A 17944-nucleotide genomic window follows, 5' to 3' on the forward strand; every position below is an offset into this window, starting at 1 on the left:
GCCAAAAGACTTCCTGTTTGTCAAGACAGCGCTGTAACCTGTTGCAGTTAAACTCTGAGCATCAAGTGGTGAGCCTGGGGGTCTATCTCTCTCTCTCTCGATCGATAGGGATCCCTAGCAGGTAACACTAAGGGGCTTTTTGTGGCGCTGGGGGTCTGAAAAAAAAAAAAAAAAAAGTTTTTTATTTTTGAATTATATTATCCAGGAAGTAACTGGAATTATCATGGACCCTGCCACACATATTCCCCCACCTGTTTCCCTCGAGGGGGCCACGGGACCCGCCGGTGCACAGAGTGTAGAGTCATTTACAGCAATTTTGGAGTCTATGGTGGCTCGGGTGGAGGCGGCCTGTCAGGGACGGGGGTCAAGGAAGCGACCCCCGCCTACCCCTATACTATCTGACACCTCTGACTCAGATTCAGAGATGGTCACTGCAGTTGCAGGTTCCTCTGCAAAGGCTGTTATCCCAGGTAAAGCCCCCTCAGACAGTGAGGAGGACGCTTCTTCTCCCGCTATAATTCAGGAAGAAGCATTGGTGGATGCACTAGTTGTGGCAGTGCAGGAAACCTTAAAACTTGAGGCTTTACCGGCAGAGGCAACTGAAACAGAGATTCCTTTTGGTACTAATAAGCCCATCAAAACGGTGAAGGTTTTTCCTGTACCCAAATGTTTCGGTAATCAGATTAAAGGAGAATGGGAGCATTCTAAACGTACCTTTACTATTTCCAAGCGTATTGCTAGACGCTATCCGTTTGAGGAATCCATCATTAAGAAATGGACGGTACCACCAGTGGTGGATCCACCTATTTCCAGGCTGAATAAAGCCACGGTTATCCCAGTGGAGGACACTTCGTCCTTTAAGGATCCGGTGGATCGAAAGATGGAAGCAGAGTCCCGCACCATCTTCTCTCTGATAGGGTCAGCATTTAGACCAGTAATTGTTATTGGTCTAGTTTCCCAGACACTTACGGAATGGGCGAAAATGGTACGCCAAGACCTTAGGGGAAAAGATATTCCCCAGGAGACATCTGATTTGATGGAACAAATTATACAAGGGCTACAGTTTATCTGTGACGCAGCCTTGGACACTACTCCTCTATTAGGGCATGCATCTATGTCAGCGGTGATCCTCAGACGTGTGCTGTGGTTAAAATGCTGGTCAGCTGACCTAGGTTCCAAAAAGACCTTGACAAATCTCCCTTTTCAGGGGAATCGTCTATTTGGGGCCAACCTAGATGAAATCATCAAGGATGCCACTGGGGGCAAGAGCACTTTTTTGCCACAGGCTGCTAAAGCTAAGGGACCTCGCAACAAGCGAGGACCTTTCTTTACCGCCCATAAAGGGCGCCCGGCTGGTACTAGCGGGAAAGGCAAGACTCCTCCAGGAGGGTTCAAGAAGGGCTGGTCGGACAAGCAGAGGACCAACCCAGCCAAACCCGAAGCAAAGGAGTACACAGCCTGAAGGTGCGCCCCCACCCGGTTTCAGGGTGGGGGGACGTTTTCACCGGTATTCAGGACATTAGATCAAGCATCAACCACTACTACCGGTGCGATTCTTCCCTTCCAACATTTAAGTACTACAGGAAGCGGTAGTTACCGTTCCCTGAATAGATCTTTTCCTTTACCTTTTCCTACGATTAGTCCCTATACCTCACAGGTATCGGATCTGGTTGACCAGATAGGCCAAGTAGCCTCTAGTCGGGTGACTTCGGTCCCTGAGGTTCAACCAGAAAAGATCACCCTTCCTGATAACAATCAGGTATCTGATAAATGTGTGGGAACAGAAAACGACCAGACTTTCTCGGATGGTCGGGGCCAGATACCTCTAGGAACGCCTGGTTCAGATTCTATCAGCGCCAGTGGTCCTAGAAATTCTAGGCTGGCCTCCTCAAGCCGGCCTGGCCGACTTGGACATGCTAGTCGCAGACGTTCCGTGGGAACTTCGTCTCAGGGAGTGTCTGTGGTCTCAAGGACCAATTTACCATCGTGCTTTACAGTCGCTGGTTTTAATGGCCTGGCCATTGAGACCTAAGTACTGAAGGACAGAGGTTTGTCTACTTCAGTCATTCCTACCCTTATTAAAGCAAGGAAAGCGACTTCCAGCAAGGTCTATTATCACACATGGAAGACTTATATTGCGTGGTGCGAATCTTTAGGATTTCCTCCACGTACCTATTCGGTGACTCGAATATTGGCCTTTTTGCAACAAGGGGTTGAGCAGAAGCTAGCCTTGAGCACCATCAAGGGTCAAGTTTCAGCATTAGCAATCTTCTTTCAGAAACCTTTAGCTACCAAGTCCTTGGTGCGGAATTTCATCCAGGGGGTGCGGCACCTGGCTCCTCCAGTCCGCGCGCCCTTACCGCCCTGGGATCTTAATTTGGTTTTGTCGGTTCTACAGAAACCTCCCTTTGAAAACATCAGGGAGATTCCCTTGCTTACTTTATCCCAGAAGGTGGCCTTCTTGGTGGCTATTACTTCTGCTCGCAGGGTGTCAGAACTGGCTGCATTATCATGCCAGTCCCCATACCTAGTGATTCATAGGGATAAGGTAGTACTTCATCCTAAGCCATCTTTTCTTCCTAAGGTGGTTTCAGATTTTCATCTGAATGAAGATATTGTACTACCTTCCTTGTGTCCTCAGCCCAAGCATCATCGGGAATATGCGTTGCATTCCTTAGATGTGGTTCGGGCAATCAGGGTATACCTGAAAGCTACGGAATCATTCCGTAAGACGGATTCACTTTTTGTGATCACGGATGGCCCCAGAAAGGGTTTGCCTGCATCTGCCGCGACCATTGCCAAATGGATTAGACAAACGGTGGTACAGGCTTATTCTATTAAGGGTCAGAGTCCTCCGTTCCCTGTTAGGGCGCACTCCACTCGAGCGCTCAGTACTTCCTGGGCCTTTCGCCATCAGGCGTCAGTGGTCCAGGTATGTAAGGCGGCCACCTGGTCGTCGGTACATACCTTTACAAAATTCTATAAAATTGATGTGACGGCATCGGCGGATGCCTCATTTGGCCGCAAGGTTTTGCAGGCCGCAATTTGAGGAGACCGGTGGTCTACCTCGAGGGTTTTTTTCTGTTTGAAAAAAAAAGAAAATTTTCTCTTTTTTGTTGAGTCTCATCATTAAGGATGAGCATTGTAAACTTCTAGTTGGCACCGGTTGGGCCTTCTAGATTGGGATTTGATTTCCATTTTCCCACCCCTCATTTGTGATACTGCTCTGGGACGTCCCGAAGGTGCTGTATCACCGAGGACTACGTCTGTCAATGAGCGCTAGAGAAAAATGGATTTTTGTAAAATCTTACCGTAAAATCCTTTTCTCTTAGCTCATTGACAGACGTAGTCCCCGCCCCTCTGTTTTTGAGTTGGGTTGGGTTAAAATCTCTAAAGACTGCTTTTTCACATAACTGATTTGCTGAGGCAGAGAGAGAGAGGATATACCCTCTGGGACTGCCCCTAGGGTGTGGCCAGAGCTTTTTAATTTCCTGTCTAGTCCTGCTCCTGTGGAGGCAACATAACCCGAAGGTGCTGTATCACCGAGGACTACGTCTGTCAATGAGCTAAGAGAAAAGGATTTTACGGTAAGATTTTACAAAAATCCATTTTTCTCTGATGTTCATTGACGGACCCAGCACCTACCCCTCTTTGGAGTTTGCTTTTTTCTGACACTGCTTGTAACAAAACAGAGTGCCTTTAGCTGAGAGTGGGTGTATACCCCCTGGGACTTCCCATAGGCGTAGTCAAGCTTTTTCCTGCCTAGTGTCCTACTCCTGTAGAGGGCTGTATAACCCAATGGTTAAGAAGAATCAGGAGCTGTGTCCACCAATGAACATCAGAGAAATGGGTTTTACGGTAAGTTAAAAATTCCATTTTTTTTTATTTACAAAATTACTCTGAACCCACAATTGTTTATATTTATATATGTTTATATACTACATACGTTTTTAAAAGCCTTTACAGGTTACCATTTTAGATTTACAGACGAGGTCTACTGCTAAAATTACTGCCCTCGATCGGACATTTGCGGTGATACCTCAAATGCATGGTGTTTGCTGTTTATATATATATATATGACACAAGATCGATGCTTGCGTTTGCCTTTGTCTATTTGACTCTAGATCTCTCCTCTCCCATAAAGCATCTGACCACATCAAGATCGTGTGATAAGATGCTTTCCCAATTTAAAAATGGCTCTGTTTATTATATCTGGCGAAACTGAAGTGCTAAGTGCTCGTAGCTTCCAGTTTCTTGGGCCATAGAGATGTTTGGAGCCATTCTGATGTCTATGGGCTGACGGAACCACTGGCTGCATTTTCGGTTACCCAGTGGGATAGGAGAGCCAGAGAAAACCGTGGAAGGCGGTGGTAGAAGTGGGCGAGTCTCCTCCCACTGCTTGCAAAAGCAGTCTAGCGGCAAATTAGCTTCTAGGATTTATTTTACATGAAAGCCAACTACTGCCTGTAAAATCTATACCAAGATGATGCCTAAACCTGCAGGCATCATCCCGGTATGACCACTCAGAGTCTGTATGACTTGTCCGATGTACCAGTACGTTGCTGGTCCTTGTTGGGCATATATTGTAAGGTTCTTTTTTCTTTTCTTGCAGCCTGTGGGCTGAACGGAAAAAAAAAAGAATATAACAGATTCCACCATTCACATCGATCGATGTGGATGAAGAAATCTCTGTCAAGAAAAGTTATAAATTATATGGAAAAGCATAGGGGAGATCTGCCCTCTGTGTCGACCCCATCCCCTATGCTTCGCCATATATGCTATATTTTTTAACTGCGGTGGAGAAATCACCTCCTTCTGCGCTGCAATCATTGATTTATGTATATGCTGAAAGCAAACGCTGTTGCTGTCAGGATAAACAAAGGATAAGCTGCAGCTGCCGGGCGTACTTGCAAAGCAAACAATGGTTAACAAAACATTACAGTATAATAATATACAGTACAGTAAAACTGTAGAATAGCGGTATCTGAAAAGCAAACTATGGTTAACAATGAAAAACAGTAAGAGCCGGTTCACATTAGAGCGATCCGACTCGCCGGGGCGACCTCACAAGTCTATGCAGGTCGCTCCGGGTTGCCCCAAAGAAGCTCCGGACCCTTTTTCTAAGTCGGAGCGACTTGTGTCGCTCCTATTAGAACGGGTCCACAGCTTCTCTATGGAAGGCGACCTGTCAGGCGACCAGGTTGTCTGACAGGTCGCCCCAGTGTGAACCGGCTCTAACAATAAAACACTACAGTATAACAGTATATTATGAAGTACAGTAAGAACAGAAAATTAACTCAATAAAACAACTATTCTTGGCTATTTAAGTTTTTTTTTTTACTTTTTTGTAACTGTAAAAAACTTTAAACGTTACAGGCTAGGGTCTCTCAAAATTCTATAACTATCTAACATCTCTGGAGACCCTGTGTGTAAGTGTGCCCTAGAATGTGCTGTGCTGTATCCTATACTAATACTTCACTAGTGTGTGGTAGCAACGGAAACAGTCCCCGATGCAGAGACCAAGTTGGCCAGGACAACAGGTGTGACAAAAATAGCGGGTGTCACGCCAATATCCACGTTTACAGACACAACATCTTCTTTGGGGTGCTATTTGGGTAGAGGTACCAGGGAGGCCATCCGGAAAATGCCTCTAATGCAGCCGGCTCACTGCATCTGCATTGTAAATTTGGCCACAGTACCTTCTGGATACAGAAGGGCTGTGATGATCTCTTCTTGGAATTTTAAGAACGACCCACTTATTCCTTACGCTTTGTATAGCACATAAGCGTTCAGCAGAGCTAATTGGAATAAGTATACAGAAACTTTTATACCAGCGTCTGGCATTTTGGACAATTAAGTACGGTGCCATCATCTGGTCATTGAAGTCCACCCTTCCCATGTTAGGCTACATTCACACCTGAGCGTAGCGTTTTCTACCGCGATTTTTACCGCGATTTACAGGCGTTTTTACAGGCGTTTTTTGTGCAGCCGTTTTTGGATTGAATAGAAACCAATGGAAAATGCCTGTAATCTGCCCAAAAAGAAGCTCATGTTTTTGAGCGTTGGACGTTTTGCTTACAGCGTCAAAACGCTCAGATGTGAACAGGGGCCATTGAAATGAATAGGATTTGTCTTGTTGGGCGTTTTGAGAGCTGATCCTAGAGCAGAAAAACTCCCCAAAAACGCCCCAAAACGCCTACATGTGAACGGAGCCTAAAGGTTGTATTCATGGACACAGTGGGGCTTCTCCGCATAACTTATTGGAAGACAGAACGAAAACATTCTGTGTGTCCTTCCACTTCACTGCAAGCAATTAACTTCAAGCAGGCTCTTTCTCCCCCCTGGTCTAAGGCATCTACAAGCAGTTGGTGGCACAAAAAGTGGCACGATTGTGTGATAATTGTCCATGTATCAATGGTACCCCTTTCCGAATAAGGGTAACGCCAAGTCCCAAACAATCTTGTCGCTGCTCCCTATGTAGTCTGGGCACTCGGGGGGGCTCCACACTTTTCCCTCTTAAATGCAAAAACTACATGTATAGCCTGTTGCCCTATCACAGAGCTTATACATCTTGACCCCATATCTGGCACGATTGCTGGAGAGAAACTGTTTGAAAAGAAGGCAACCAGAAAATTTAATCGGGGACTCCTCAACACACAGCTTGTTGGGGCGTAAACAAGACTGCAAATTTTTGATTGAAGTGATTTACGAGAGGCCGAATTTTGTGAAGCCGGTCAAATCCTGGCTCACCCCGAGGACGACCGAGTTCATTGTCCTTGAAATGCATGAACCGCAAGATTTGATCGTATCTAGTCCTGGCCCATGGCAGCAGAGAACACGGGCATATGATGAATTGGGTCAGTGGACCAATATGACCACAACTCACACTTTTTAGTAATCCCCATGATGAGGGATAGGCCCAGAAAGGTTCTAAATTTGGAAACAGTGATACTTTTCCATGCAAATTCTCTGGCAAGGGTCAAATTTAGGTTTTTGGCGATAGATTGATCGGCATATAAATTGCTTTGGTCCACAATAGATCTGTAAAGATCCTCCGTAAAACAGCTCATAAAAACCAAGGGGAGTAAAATCCGCTTTTTCCACCTGAATTTCGGGTTGACCAGTGAATAGGGGAAGTATGGGCGCTGCATAAGTGGTAGGCTCCCAATCAGGATTTGCAAGCGCATCAGGAAGTACACTATGGGCTCTACAGGCCTGTCTTTTAATTCTTAGTGGCTGCGGGACACTACTTGTGCTAGCCACTGCACCAGCTTAAACTGCACTTATGGGACTTGCCACGTCACCAAGTGTTACTGCAGTGCTGGTTTGTCTACCACCAGGATGTACTAGGCCGCTGGTGCTTTCCAGTTCACCAGAATGTTGAGCAGCACTAGTAACCGACACTGCTACATATGAGAACCATGCCATTGTTGCACCTCCGCAACCTGGGAACAGGGTCAGGTAGACCTTAGCAGGGACCACTACTCCATCCTCAGAGCTATCTGTCAGGGTGCTAAACGCAGGTGCTGGCAAATATCGGGGCTAATCCCGCTAAAGCTGCATTTTGGGAACACTATATTATACTATTGGGGATGCTAGTATAGTTCTAATCTGATTAAAGATGTTGATCCATTCAGACACTATACTAGTAATGGAGGTGTTTAGTGTGTGTGTGTGTGTGTGTGTGTGTGTGTGTTTGTCACTGGCAATCAAAGGGTTAAAATGTATTACTGAATATGTGGTGGGCAATCTGACCCTATCCTGGATTGACACGAACGCTATCTGATGTCACCCATTACACTAATACAGTGATCAGAAAAAAAAGACCTGTACACTGTAATAATGACACTGTGACAGGGCAGTGAAATGGTTAACTGGGGGTGATTAGGGAGTTAAATCTTTGGGAATATATGGCGGTTTAAATTTATTGGGACTGATGCCATCTATCACGAACTGCTGCTTACACTAACTGGTGTCACCAGTGGCACTAATACAGTGATCAGTAAAAAAAAAAAAAAACCTGGACACTGTATATAGTGATACTGTGATGGAGTGAAAGGGTTAACGGGGGGGGGGTGATCGTGGGGATGAAAAATGTGCCTATGTGTACTGGTGTCAGTGTAGTGCTTGTGTACTCACAGTAGATGCTCTCTCCTTGCGTGCTGGAACCCAAAAAGGGCTCCAGGAGGGAAGATTGCATATTTTCCTGTGCCTGTGTTTACATTACACAGGCACAGAAGGTTCTGTGATTCGCTAGAACCGATCACCTGTTGAGTGATCGGTTCTGGGACAAATCTGACCATCGCCGGGTCGGCGGGCGCGAGCGACCTACCGGTACATCGATTCACGCAGCTGAGCCACCTTGCCACATTAAATGTGCGACAGGTGGTCGGCAAATGGTTAATATTTTCCTTTCCTTCTTCCCCCCCCCCCCACATCTGTTCAGCTTCTGGGAGTGAGAAAAAGCAACTGAGTGCAAGTCAGTCCAGTAAGTGCTTATATAGGTCAGTGAACATTCTGCCCACCCTCATGTGACAGCTCTGAGCTAATCAGCAAGCGCTAGTGCCATCACATGCTCTTTAGCACAAGTCTGCTATTTATAGACAGTTTTTTAAAACCTTTGCATTATTAAGTCAAATATATTTTTGCAGTCAGGTAATTTTTCTGTCATTTATTTTCACTGTTTTTTGTTTTCCTATTAAATTGTGAAAAACAAATTTACATGATAAATGTTAGAAATAATCGAAAATTATTATTTTTTTTTCGGTTTTGCCTAGAGCAATGATATTGCCCGGGGTTTTGAAAGGGGTCTTGAACCGGAGAAGATCATTGGTGCTACAGATTCTTGTGGAGAGCTTATGTTTCTCATGAAATGGTAGGTATCAGTGTATATTTGCCTAATTCAACGTTTATGGTTTAGTGAGAAATTAAGAGAAAAGTAGTGCAATTGAGACGTTCAAGTAAGTCCACACTAGTCTGAGCAGATTGGGGAAAAATAGCAAATTGTAGCAAAACATTTTTAGATCTTTCTCTCTTCATTCCACCGCCTTGAGGAACCATTCCAGAGCATTTGAAAAGGCTAATGGTAGGATTGTTTAAAGTGTTCGCTAGCTTACAGTGTTTAAATAAAAATTATGGCAATCAGTGGATTGATGATCTGTGGAAAGATTTGTGCATCTTAGGGTTAAAAAAAACAAACTAGTACAGGGAGTTTCTTATCAGTTCAGCTGCAACTGGGTAATCATATGTGTTTCCCTCTGGAAGAGTTAATCAATGAGAAACGAGTAATGCTTGGTACACACGATAAAATGATTGGACGATTGATCGCTTGAGTTTTTTTAGCATGCTAAAGAGTTTACTAAAGTTAAGAAAATTCTCAGATGACAGAATAAAAATTCTGAAGTGATGTAATAGATTTATATTGTATTTTCGAATGACATCTGTACTGATTAGACGAAAATCGTATGATCTGGTATCGTACGAGAAAAATTATTGTGCTTGTCCAATCAGATATCGGATTAATGGTCGTGATCGCCTCTTCAAAGCTGTGTACTACTGATCAGATTATCAATATTTTTATCGATCATACGATCGCTTCGAAAGCGGTATTTTTCGTACAGTTGTCTGATCGTGTGTATGGGCCTTAAGGTTGGCCATACATTATACAATTGTCTTGTACAATTTTCCTTTAGATTTACCAAAACCATATAATATGAGCTAAACACTTTTAATCTTCAAGTAATCAGACAGGCCTTTGCACTACAAAGTCATAGGTAAATCTAAAGGAAATTGAAAAAGAAAATTGTATAATATATAGCCAGTTCCAGTGCTGTTGGAAGTTGGATTAATATAGATATAGGAAAAATTGTATATGTGCCTCCATGTTCATTTGGCACATAGTAAATTAGAGGACTTTATTATACGGTAAATGGCATTTCTCTTACGTCCTCCGACAGTCGCTGCCTCTTCATATTCGTCACATATGGGGTATTAGACTTTGCTCCGAAGGAGTAGCTAGGCAACAGAATATGTTAACATTAAAGCTTTTAACATATCCCACCCTCAAGGGGTGGTCCCCTCAGTCAATACCCTCCTACTTCCTGCAACCATATCTCAGTTTTTAATGTCTAGCTTGTCAGGAGTGGCTGGCTCTTTCTGTGCTGGGGCTTTGTGCCCCAGACTCTTTCTTCTTTTTTGATTTTTTGTTTGAGTTTTCTCTCTACCTTTACTTAGCTGTTCTTTTTGTCAGCTTTAGTTAGTTCTTCGGATGAAGAGGATCATGCGGGCTGGGTCTCGGGCTGATCCCCCTGGTCACAGGTCGTGGGTCAGTGGCTTCCCAGCCTGCCATCGAGCGTTCAGCCAGGTAACGCTCCTGGCACAGTGAACGACCCATCCCTGTTCGGTGCAGGGATGATTGGTGAGGTGGCTACCTCACTGGACGCTGTGCGGTTTCTTAACCCCCATTCTGTGCGTCTTGTATGCGACTCTCCCTGCCTCATGTGCAGCGGCTTGTTCGCCTGTGCGGGTCCCCCACGCCACTGTGAGGTAAGTGTATTTATGTGGGGACCTGTCTGTCTGGGGGGGCATGTTTTGTGGCATGTTTGGGCATTATACAGCGATCACTGCGGCGATCTGACATGTTTTTTTATATACAGACATGTGTGCATTACTGTACTGTGGAGCGGCGGTTACGGCGCCATTTTGCCTACACTCGCTCCGGCCGCATGTTCTACATGCATGGCGGCCATTTTCTTGTAGCCTCCCATAGGCTTTCATAGAGCGCCCTGGCAGCATCACTTCCTCTTCTCCAGGAACACCGATCGAGGCAGCAGCAGCGAGGGTCTCCTCAGGTTATATCCTTCCTATCCATTGCCTGTGTCAGTTTTATTGTCCCTGTGGGGGTCTCATTGTGCTTGTGTGTGGTGCGGTGGGCTGCGCTCGCCGCGCGTGTTGAAGGGGCAGTTAACCCTTTATTATCCGGCATTTGTTATAGGGGCAATGGATTCTCAGGAGGGCAAATTTCCTACCACCTTGGTGGAAAGCCAGGGGACCGCTGTTTCCCCCCCAGGGGGGGGATTTAGCCACTATTGTGGCTGGCCTTGCTGCTCAGGTGCAGATGCTGGTGGCTGCTCAATCTACTAAAAGACCCAGAGTTGCTCTTTCCTCTGATTCTGAGGGTGAAGGTGATGGGGTTGTTGTGGCGGGGGCCTCCTTATCGGGGTCCCGCTCCTCCCTGGATCTAGTGGGGTCCGAGGTGGAGGCTGAAGTTGAAGGGGTTGATAATTCTCCCCCTGGCTCGCCTGAAGAGCTTGCAATCATGGATGAATTGATTGCTTCCATAAAACAAACGCTGCGTTTGCAGGATGAAGTGTGTCCCCCCGCTGCCTTGGCGGCTTATGGGACGCAGAGAAAACGCAGGGCGCCGCAGGTTTTTCCCTGCAATGATGATTTTCAGCGCGCTGTTAAGGAACAATGGCGCAATCTGCGCAAACCTTTTGCTGTACCAAGTAGGTTCAAGCTGCGTTATCCTTTCTCGCCTTCCACTGATGAAAGGTGGTGTGTGCCACCCCCAGTGGATCACGCAATTGCGGTTTTAAACAAATCCACTGCGATTCCTGCAGAGGATTCCCCTGTGTTCCGTGATGCCACGGATAGGAGATTGGAGTCTCTTGCCCGTCATACTTATTCTGTTACGGGTTCTATGCTTAAGGCTCTGTTTGCCTCTCTCATGGCGGCCCAGGTGGTCGCAAGTTGGACGCAGATGCTTAGGCGCGTCCTAGTGGCCGATTCGGCCTCGCCGGCGACCCTGGATATGGTGGATCAAATCCACCAGGGTGTCATGTATCTGTGTGATGCGGACTTGGACCTAGTCCCGTTGGCTGCACGTGTGCACAGCGTGGCGGTGTTGTCTCGCCGCCTGGTTTGGTTGAAATGTTGGTCGGTGGACCAGTCTTCACGTAAGACCTTAGCCAATCTGCCTTATGATGGGTCTCGCCTTTTTGGGGAGTCCTTGGATGTGTTGATTAAGGGGATCACCGGAGGTAAGAGCACTCTCTTGCCCCATTTCCCCAAAGCTAAGGGGGCTTCTGGGAAGAAGCATGCTAATTTTCGGCCCCCTCAGGGGTCCTTTCGTGCCTTTCGGTCGCACTACCAGGGCAAACCGTTCAAAGGTCAAGGCTCTCAGAAGAAGCCCTGGTCTGGAAAACAGAAGTCCGGTCAATCCGGATCCGCAGCCCATAACAGTGCGGCCTGAAGGGGCGCCCTCACCCAGTTTTGGGGTGGGGGGATGCTTGCTCGGTTTTCTTCAGCCCTGGTTGGCCCGCGTGCGGGACAGATGGGTTCAGGAGATCGTTCGATCTGGTTACAAGATCGAGTTTCTCTCTCGGCCGGAGAGCAGATTTTTTCCCTCAAATCTTCAACTGTCTCCAGAGCGTTTGTGGGACCTGCACCTGGCGGTGCGGGACCTGAGGGCTCAGGGAGTGGTAGTTCCGGTGCCTCATCGGGACAGATTTCGGGGGTTTTATTCCAATCTGTTCACCGTGCCCAGAAAGGAGGGTAAGGTTCGTCCAATTCTGGACTTGAAGGCTCTGAACCGCTCTGTGCGGGTTCGCAAGTTCCGCATGGAATCCCTGCGGTCGGTGGTGGCTGCCCTGGTTCCGGGGGAATTCATGGCCTCCATCGATTTGAAGGATGCGTATCTTCACATCCCCATTTTCGAGGGTCACCAGAGGTACCTTCGATTTGCCATTGCGGAGGATCACTACCAGTTCGTGGCGTTGCCTTTTGGTCTCGCCTCGGCTCCGCGGGTCTTCACCAAGGTGCTTGCACCGGTTCTGGCATTATTGAGGGCCCAGGGCATTTCTGTCCTGGGGTATCTGGACGACATTCTGGTTCGGTCTGCGACCAGCCAGGGTCTGGAGAAGGACCTGTCTGTCACGATGCAAACTCTGCAGGAGTTTGGTTGGACGATACATTTTCCAAAGTCGACACTGAGTCCGTCGGTTCGTCTTCCCTACCTGGGAATGATTCTGGACTCGGTGCAGGCGAAGGTCTTCCTGCCGGAAGACAAACTCAGGACTCTTCAGGAGGAAGTCAGGGACGTTCCACACTCGTCTCTGCGGACGTGCATGAGATGTCTGGGATTGATGGTCTCGGCCTTCGAGGCGATTCCCTTCACCCTGTTTCACACGCGGGGTCTCCAAGCGGAGATCCTGTCCATGTGGGACGGGCGACCTCAATCTCTGGATCTTCAAATCTCGTTGAGTCATCGCACCAGAAGAGACCTTCTGTGGTGGCTCCAGTCCCCGATGGTGTCCGGGGGCAAGTCGTTTCGTCCTATCTCGTGGACGGTGATCACCACGGATGCCAGCCTGTCGGGCTGGGGTGGTGTTCTGGGCGTTCTGTCCGCCCAGGGAACTTGGTCGGAGGGGGAGTCTTCCCTTCCGATCAACATTCTGGAATTGCGTGCGATAAGTCTCTGTCTTCATCGCTGGACGGACCGGCTGCAGGGCTGCCCGGTTCGGGTGCAGACGGACAATGCCACGGCGGTGGCCTACATCAACCACCAAGGGGGCACCAGGAGTGCCCGAGCGGCTCGAGAAGTGGCCGACATCCTGTCTTGGGCCGAGACTCATGTCCCGGCGATAACGGCGGTTCACATTCCGGGGGTGGAGAACTGGCAGGCGGACTATCTGAGTCGCCAGACCCTGGATCAGGGGGAATGGTCTCTCCACCCGGCTGTCTTCCAGATGTTGTGCGCGAAGTGGGGTCTTCCAGATGTGGACCTATTCGCGTCTCGTCTCAACAACAAGGTGAGAAGGTTCGTGGCAAGGACGCGCGACCCTCGGGCAGACGCGTCGGACGCGTTAGTGGCCCCGTGGCATCAGTACAGGCTGATGTACGCGTTTCCACCGATTCAGTTGCTGTCCAGGTTCCTTCGCAGGTTACACTCGGAACGCAGCACGGTGATTCTTGTGGCACCGGACTGGCCTCGCCGGTCCTGGTACGCAGACCTCGTGAATCTGGCGGTCGACGCCCCGTGGCGTCTGCCTCTTCGAGACGATCTCCTGTCTCAAGGACCGATATACCATCCTGCTTTACAGTCGCTGGCTTTGACGGCCTGGCTGTTGAGACCGAGGTCCTGAAGGAGAAGGGTCTCTCCCCAGAGGTCGTTCATACTTTGATCAACGCGAGGAAGTCTTCCTCGGGGAAGGTTTATTACCGTACTTGGAAGGCCTATTTTGCCTGGTGTGAGTCCAGGGGGTTTTCACCCCGCACGTACTCGGTTTCCCGAGTGCTGTCCTTCCTTCAAACGGGTGTCGATCAGCGTTTGGCGCTGGCTACGATAAAGGGTCAGGTGTCTGCGCTGGCCGTTCTGTTTCAACGTCCCGTGGCTTCCAACTCCTTGGTTGGCACTTTTGTTCAGGGTGTGCGGCATCTGGTTCCTCCTAGGAGGGATCCTTTGCCCCCTTGGGACTTGAATCTCGTTCTGTCTGTGTTGCAACGTGCTCCTTTTGAACAGATCAGGGAGATCTCGTTGTCCATGTTGTCCAAAAAGGTCGCCTTTTTGGTGGCGATCACTTCGGCTCGCAGAGTGTCGGAGCTGGCAGCTTTGTCCTGCAAGTCTCCGTATCTGGTTGTTCATTTGGATAAGGTGGTCTTGCGACCTAATCCTTCTTTTCTTCCGAAACGAGTTTCGGAATTCCATCTTAATGAGGATATTGTCTTGCCTTCGCTGTGCGCGAAGCCTAAACATCCAAAGGAGGTGAGATTACATTCTCTGGATGTTGTTCGGGCGGTAAGGGTTTACCTTAAATCGACTGAGTCTTTTCGAAAGACGGATTCCTTGTTTGTTCTTCCAGAGGGTCCTCGGAAGGGCATGGCGGCGTCGGCCTCTACCATCGCAAAATGGATCAGGCAGACCATTGAACAGGCCTATGCTTTGCAGGGGAAGGTTCCCCCTGTGCCTGTGAAGGCGCACTCTACTAGATCTCTGAGTACGTCTTGGGCCTGTCGTCATGGGGCTTCTGTAGCCCAGGTGTGTAAGGCGGCGACTTGGTCGACCGTGCACACTTTCACAAAATTCTACAAAGTAGATGTTCAGGCATCTGCGGATGCTTCCTTTGGCCGCAAGGTTCTTAGTGCGGCGATTCCCTAGGGTCCCTTGTGGGGACCTCTGGCTGTTGGGATAAGTTTTTTATCCCCTGGTTATTTGTCTTTTCCTGGGTTGTTGCTCCTGTTGAGCACCTGTTTTTTCCTGTTGCCCAGCTGGGTTCCTTCCTTTGGTAAGGTTCCTTTCTTTGATGCGGAGACTGCGTTGCCTTTTCGGCGCGGATGCGTTTCCCACCCCTCATGTTTGCACTGCTTTGGGACGTCCCCATATGTGACGAATATGAAGAGGCGGCGACTGTCGGAGGACGTAAGAGAAAACTGAATTTTTGTAAAATCTTACCTGTAAAATTCCTTTCTCTGAGTCCTCCGACAGTCGCCGCCCCCGCCCCTCTTTTGGGGTTTGGTTGTATACTCTACTGCTATTCCACTAAAACTGAGATATGGTTGCAGGAAGTAGGAGGGTATTGACTGAGGGGACCACCCCTTGAGGGTGGGATATGTTAAAAGCTTTAATGTTAACATATTCTGTTGCCTAGCTACTCCTTCGGAGCAAAGTCTAATACCCCATATGTGACGAATATGAAGAGGCGGCGACTGTCGGAGGACTCAGAGAAAGGAATTTTACAGGTAAGATTTTACAAAAATTCAGTTTTTTGTACCGCATCAGTAACAAGTATGTTTTCTTCCATAGGAAAGATTCTGATGAAGCCGATCTGGTGTTAGCAAAAGAAGCCAATGTGAAATGTCCACAAATAGTTATTGCATTCTATGAGGAGAGGTTGACGTGGCATGCCTATCCAGAGGATACAGAAAGCAAAGAAAAGGAGGCTGTGAAAAGCTAAAATCTTTTTATATCTGTATATAATATACCTCCCCTCATTAACACACACATACCATCACCCCACACGTCTTCTCTGTTTTGATCCAAATGTTTTCAAGATGGGGAGGGTTTTTTTTTTTCCTTTTTCATATAACTCTCTTGCCCTGAATCACTCCAGTGGTGGCATTTGCACAAAATATGATTGCCATGAATACCAAGCACCATGGCATGTTTACCACTCTGTGAAGGATGCATTGTAGACATTGTGTGCTGCTACACTTTCTCCAGTTTTTAAATGAACATGAGAAAATCTACAAGGGTGGGTTAAGAGTTAATAGTGAATGGTTACATGTGTTCAGTGTCTGGTCAGTTCCTTCAGGATCAGATGTGAAAACCTCCCTCTGTTACCACTGATCAGTTGTGTACTGTGAAGGGAACCTTGCTGCTTGCTTGCATTCTCGGATGCTTGCTCTCTGAGGGAGAAGACTGTTTTTATTTGAATTATTTTTAAATATCTCTGTACTATAATGTAGGGTCCCTGCATTCACGTATTTTATAACTGAAGAGATTTGCTTAATACAGTTGCAAATAACTGTGCCCCTCGGAGGGAAACTTTTGTATATACATATCCATAGTGTCAGCGACAAGCACTTTGAGAAAAATGCAGCGTGTTTGCAGGTCCCACCTCCTGCACCACGAAGAAGACCTCAAATGTGGAGTGACTTTGTGGCTTTTGTATGTGTGCTTCATTCAATGTGCCATATATTGTGACTGGATATCATGCCTTTAACAGTCTTGTGTTTGGGAGAATACAATGCCACAGAGTATTGACTTCCATGTAGATGTAATATTTATTAGGCTTTTTATGGGTATAATTCCATCTATCATAATCTGCAACACTTTTTTTAAATGCAGTTTTAAAGTATTCATGGAAATATAAAGTATGTTTCCTTCATGTTGCTAAAAAAATGAAAATTTATGTGTTACAAGTAAGGTTTTAAAATGTGTACCAAAAGTGTCATGAATGCTCCATTATCTATTATAGCTGCTGTGGAAGCAAGGCAAGTTAATCATCAGGGTATTTATGTAGCATATATGAACATAAATACGTGTTTTATCAAAATGATATAAAATGTATGCTATAGTATGAAATAAAAATCCCTAAACAGGGTACTTATGAAATTAGCTGATGCATGTCACTGAACATTGCACTTTTTCTTTTAATATATAAGATCAGAAGTCTGGAAAAGAACATGAAATGAGTACTAGAAAATCCTGGGAGCCAAGTAGCCCATGTATTTTAGAACACGGCAGCTAACATTTTTTGAGCCATTCCTGCTGATAATGGCAGCATATCTTCCCTGGTACATTTGAAAGGGCCCACACTGTACTGGCTGCTAAGTTCTTGATAGGTTGTCCACCCCCTTGCTGAAATAGTATCAATTACAACATCTCCTTAAGGATTTAAAGGAATTTGATTAATCCAAGAAGATTTTAATAGGAGTAGTCCTTGCATTATTTTGCTTAGTTTTATCTCGTGTATTAGTGTGTATTTGTTTCAGTTAACTTAAACTGAATGCGTTCTTTGGGTAATACATACATTTTAAAGAGTTTTAGACACTATCCTAAAGATGGTAAAGTGACAGCAGCTCTGCACATATATATAGTTTTCTTCCAGAGGACCCAAACCTTCAGATACCCAGTATGCAGGCTGTCAAATGGCTTTGCAGAGCCAAAGCTTTGGCTCTATCCTCATTGTTTATTAAACAAGTTGTAAAGGTATAAGGTTTTTTTTTTTTTTTTTAACCTAAATTCGTTTTCTGCAGCCACCTGTGCACAAGATCCCCCCCCCCCCCCCCCCGCCTTATACTTTCCTAAGCCTGATCTTGGTCCAGCACTGTGCCTGATAGCAGCAGCTCTCCCTCCTCAGTTGATATAGAGGCAGCAGCAGGAGCCATTGATAGTGCTGAGCCAGTATGTCATTGGACAAAGAGCACAGCTCAAGTCCGCACG

At 46.9% G+C, this 17944-nt stretch overlaps 1 protein-coding gene across 2 annotated transcripts in view; it reads left to right on the plus strand.

Moving 5' to 3' along the window:
- Positions 1-16947, plus strand: part of CBX5 (chromobox 5) — an 82462-nt gene extending 65515 nt beyond the window's left edge. For both annotated transcript variants that reach the window (XM_082244698.1, XM_082244697.1), the window contains 2 exons: positions 8778-8875; positions 15803-16947. In XM_082244698.1, the coding sequence (XP_082100824.1) occupies positions 8778-8875; positions 15803-15953 (249 nt within the window). In that variant the 3' untranslated portion in view covers positions 15954-16947. The remainder of the gene's footprint in view (positions 1-8777; positions 8876-15802) is intronic.
- The last annotated feature ends 997 nt before the right edge of the window (positions 16948-17944 follow it).

Source organism: Pelophylax lessonae (assembly GCF_965119305.1).
Source record: "Pelophylax lessonae genome assembly, chromosome: 2".
In the NCBI taxonomy this organism is placed as follows: domain Eukaryota; kingdom Metazoa; phylum Chordata; class Amphibia; order Anura; family Ranidae; genus Pelophylax; species Pelophylax lessonae.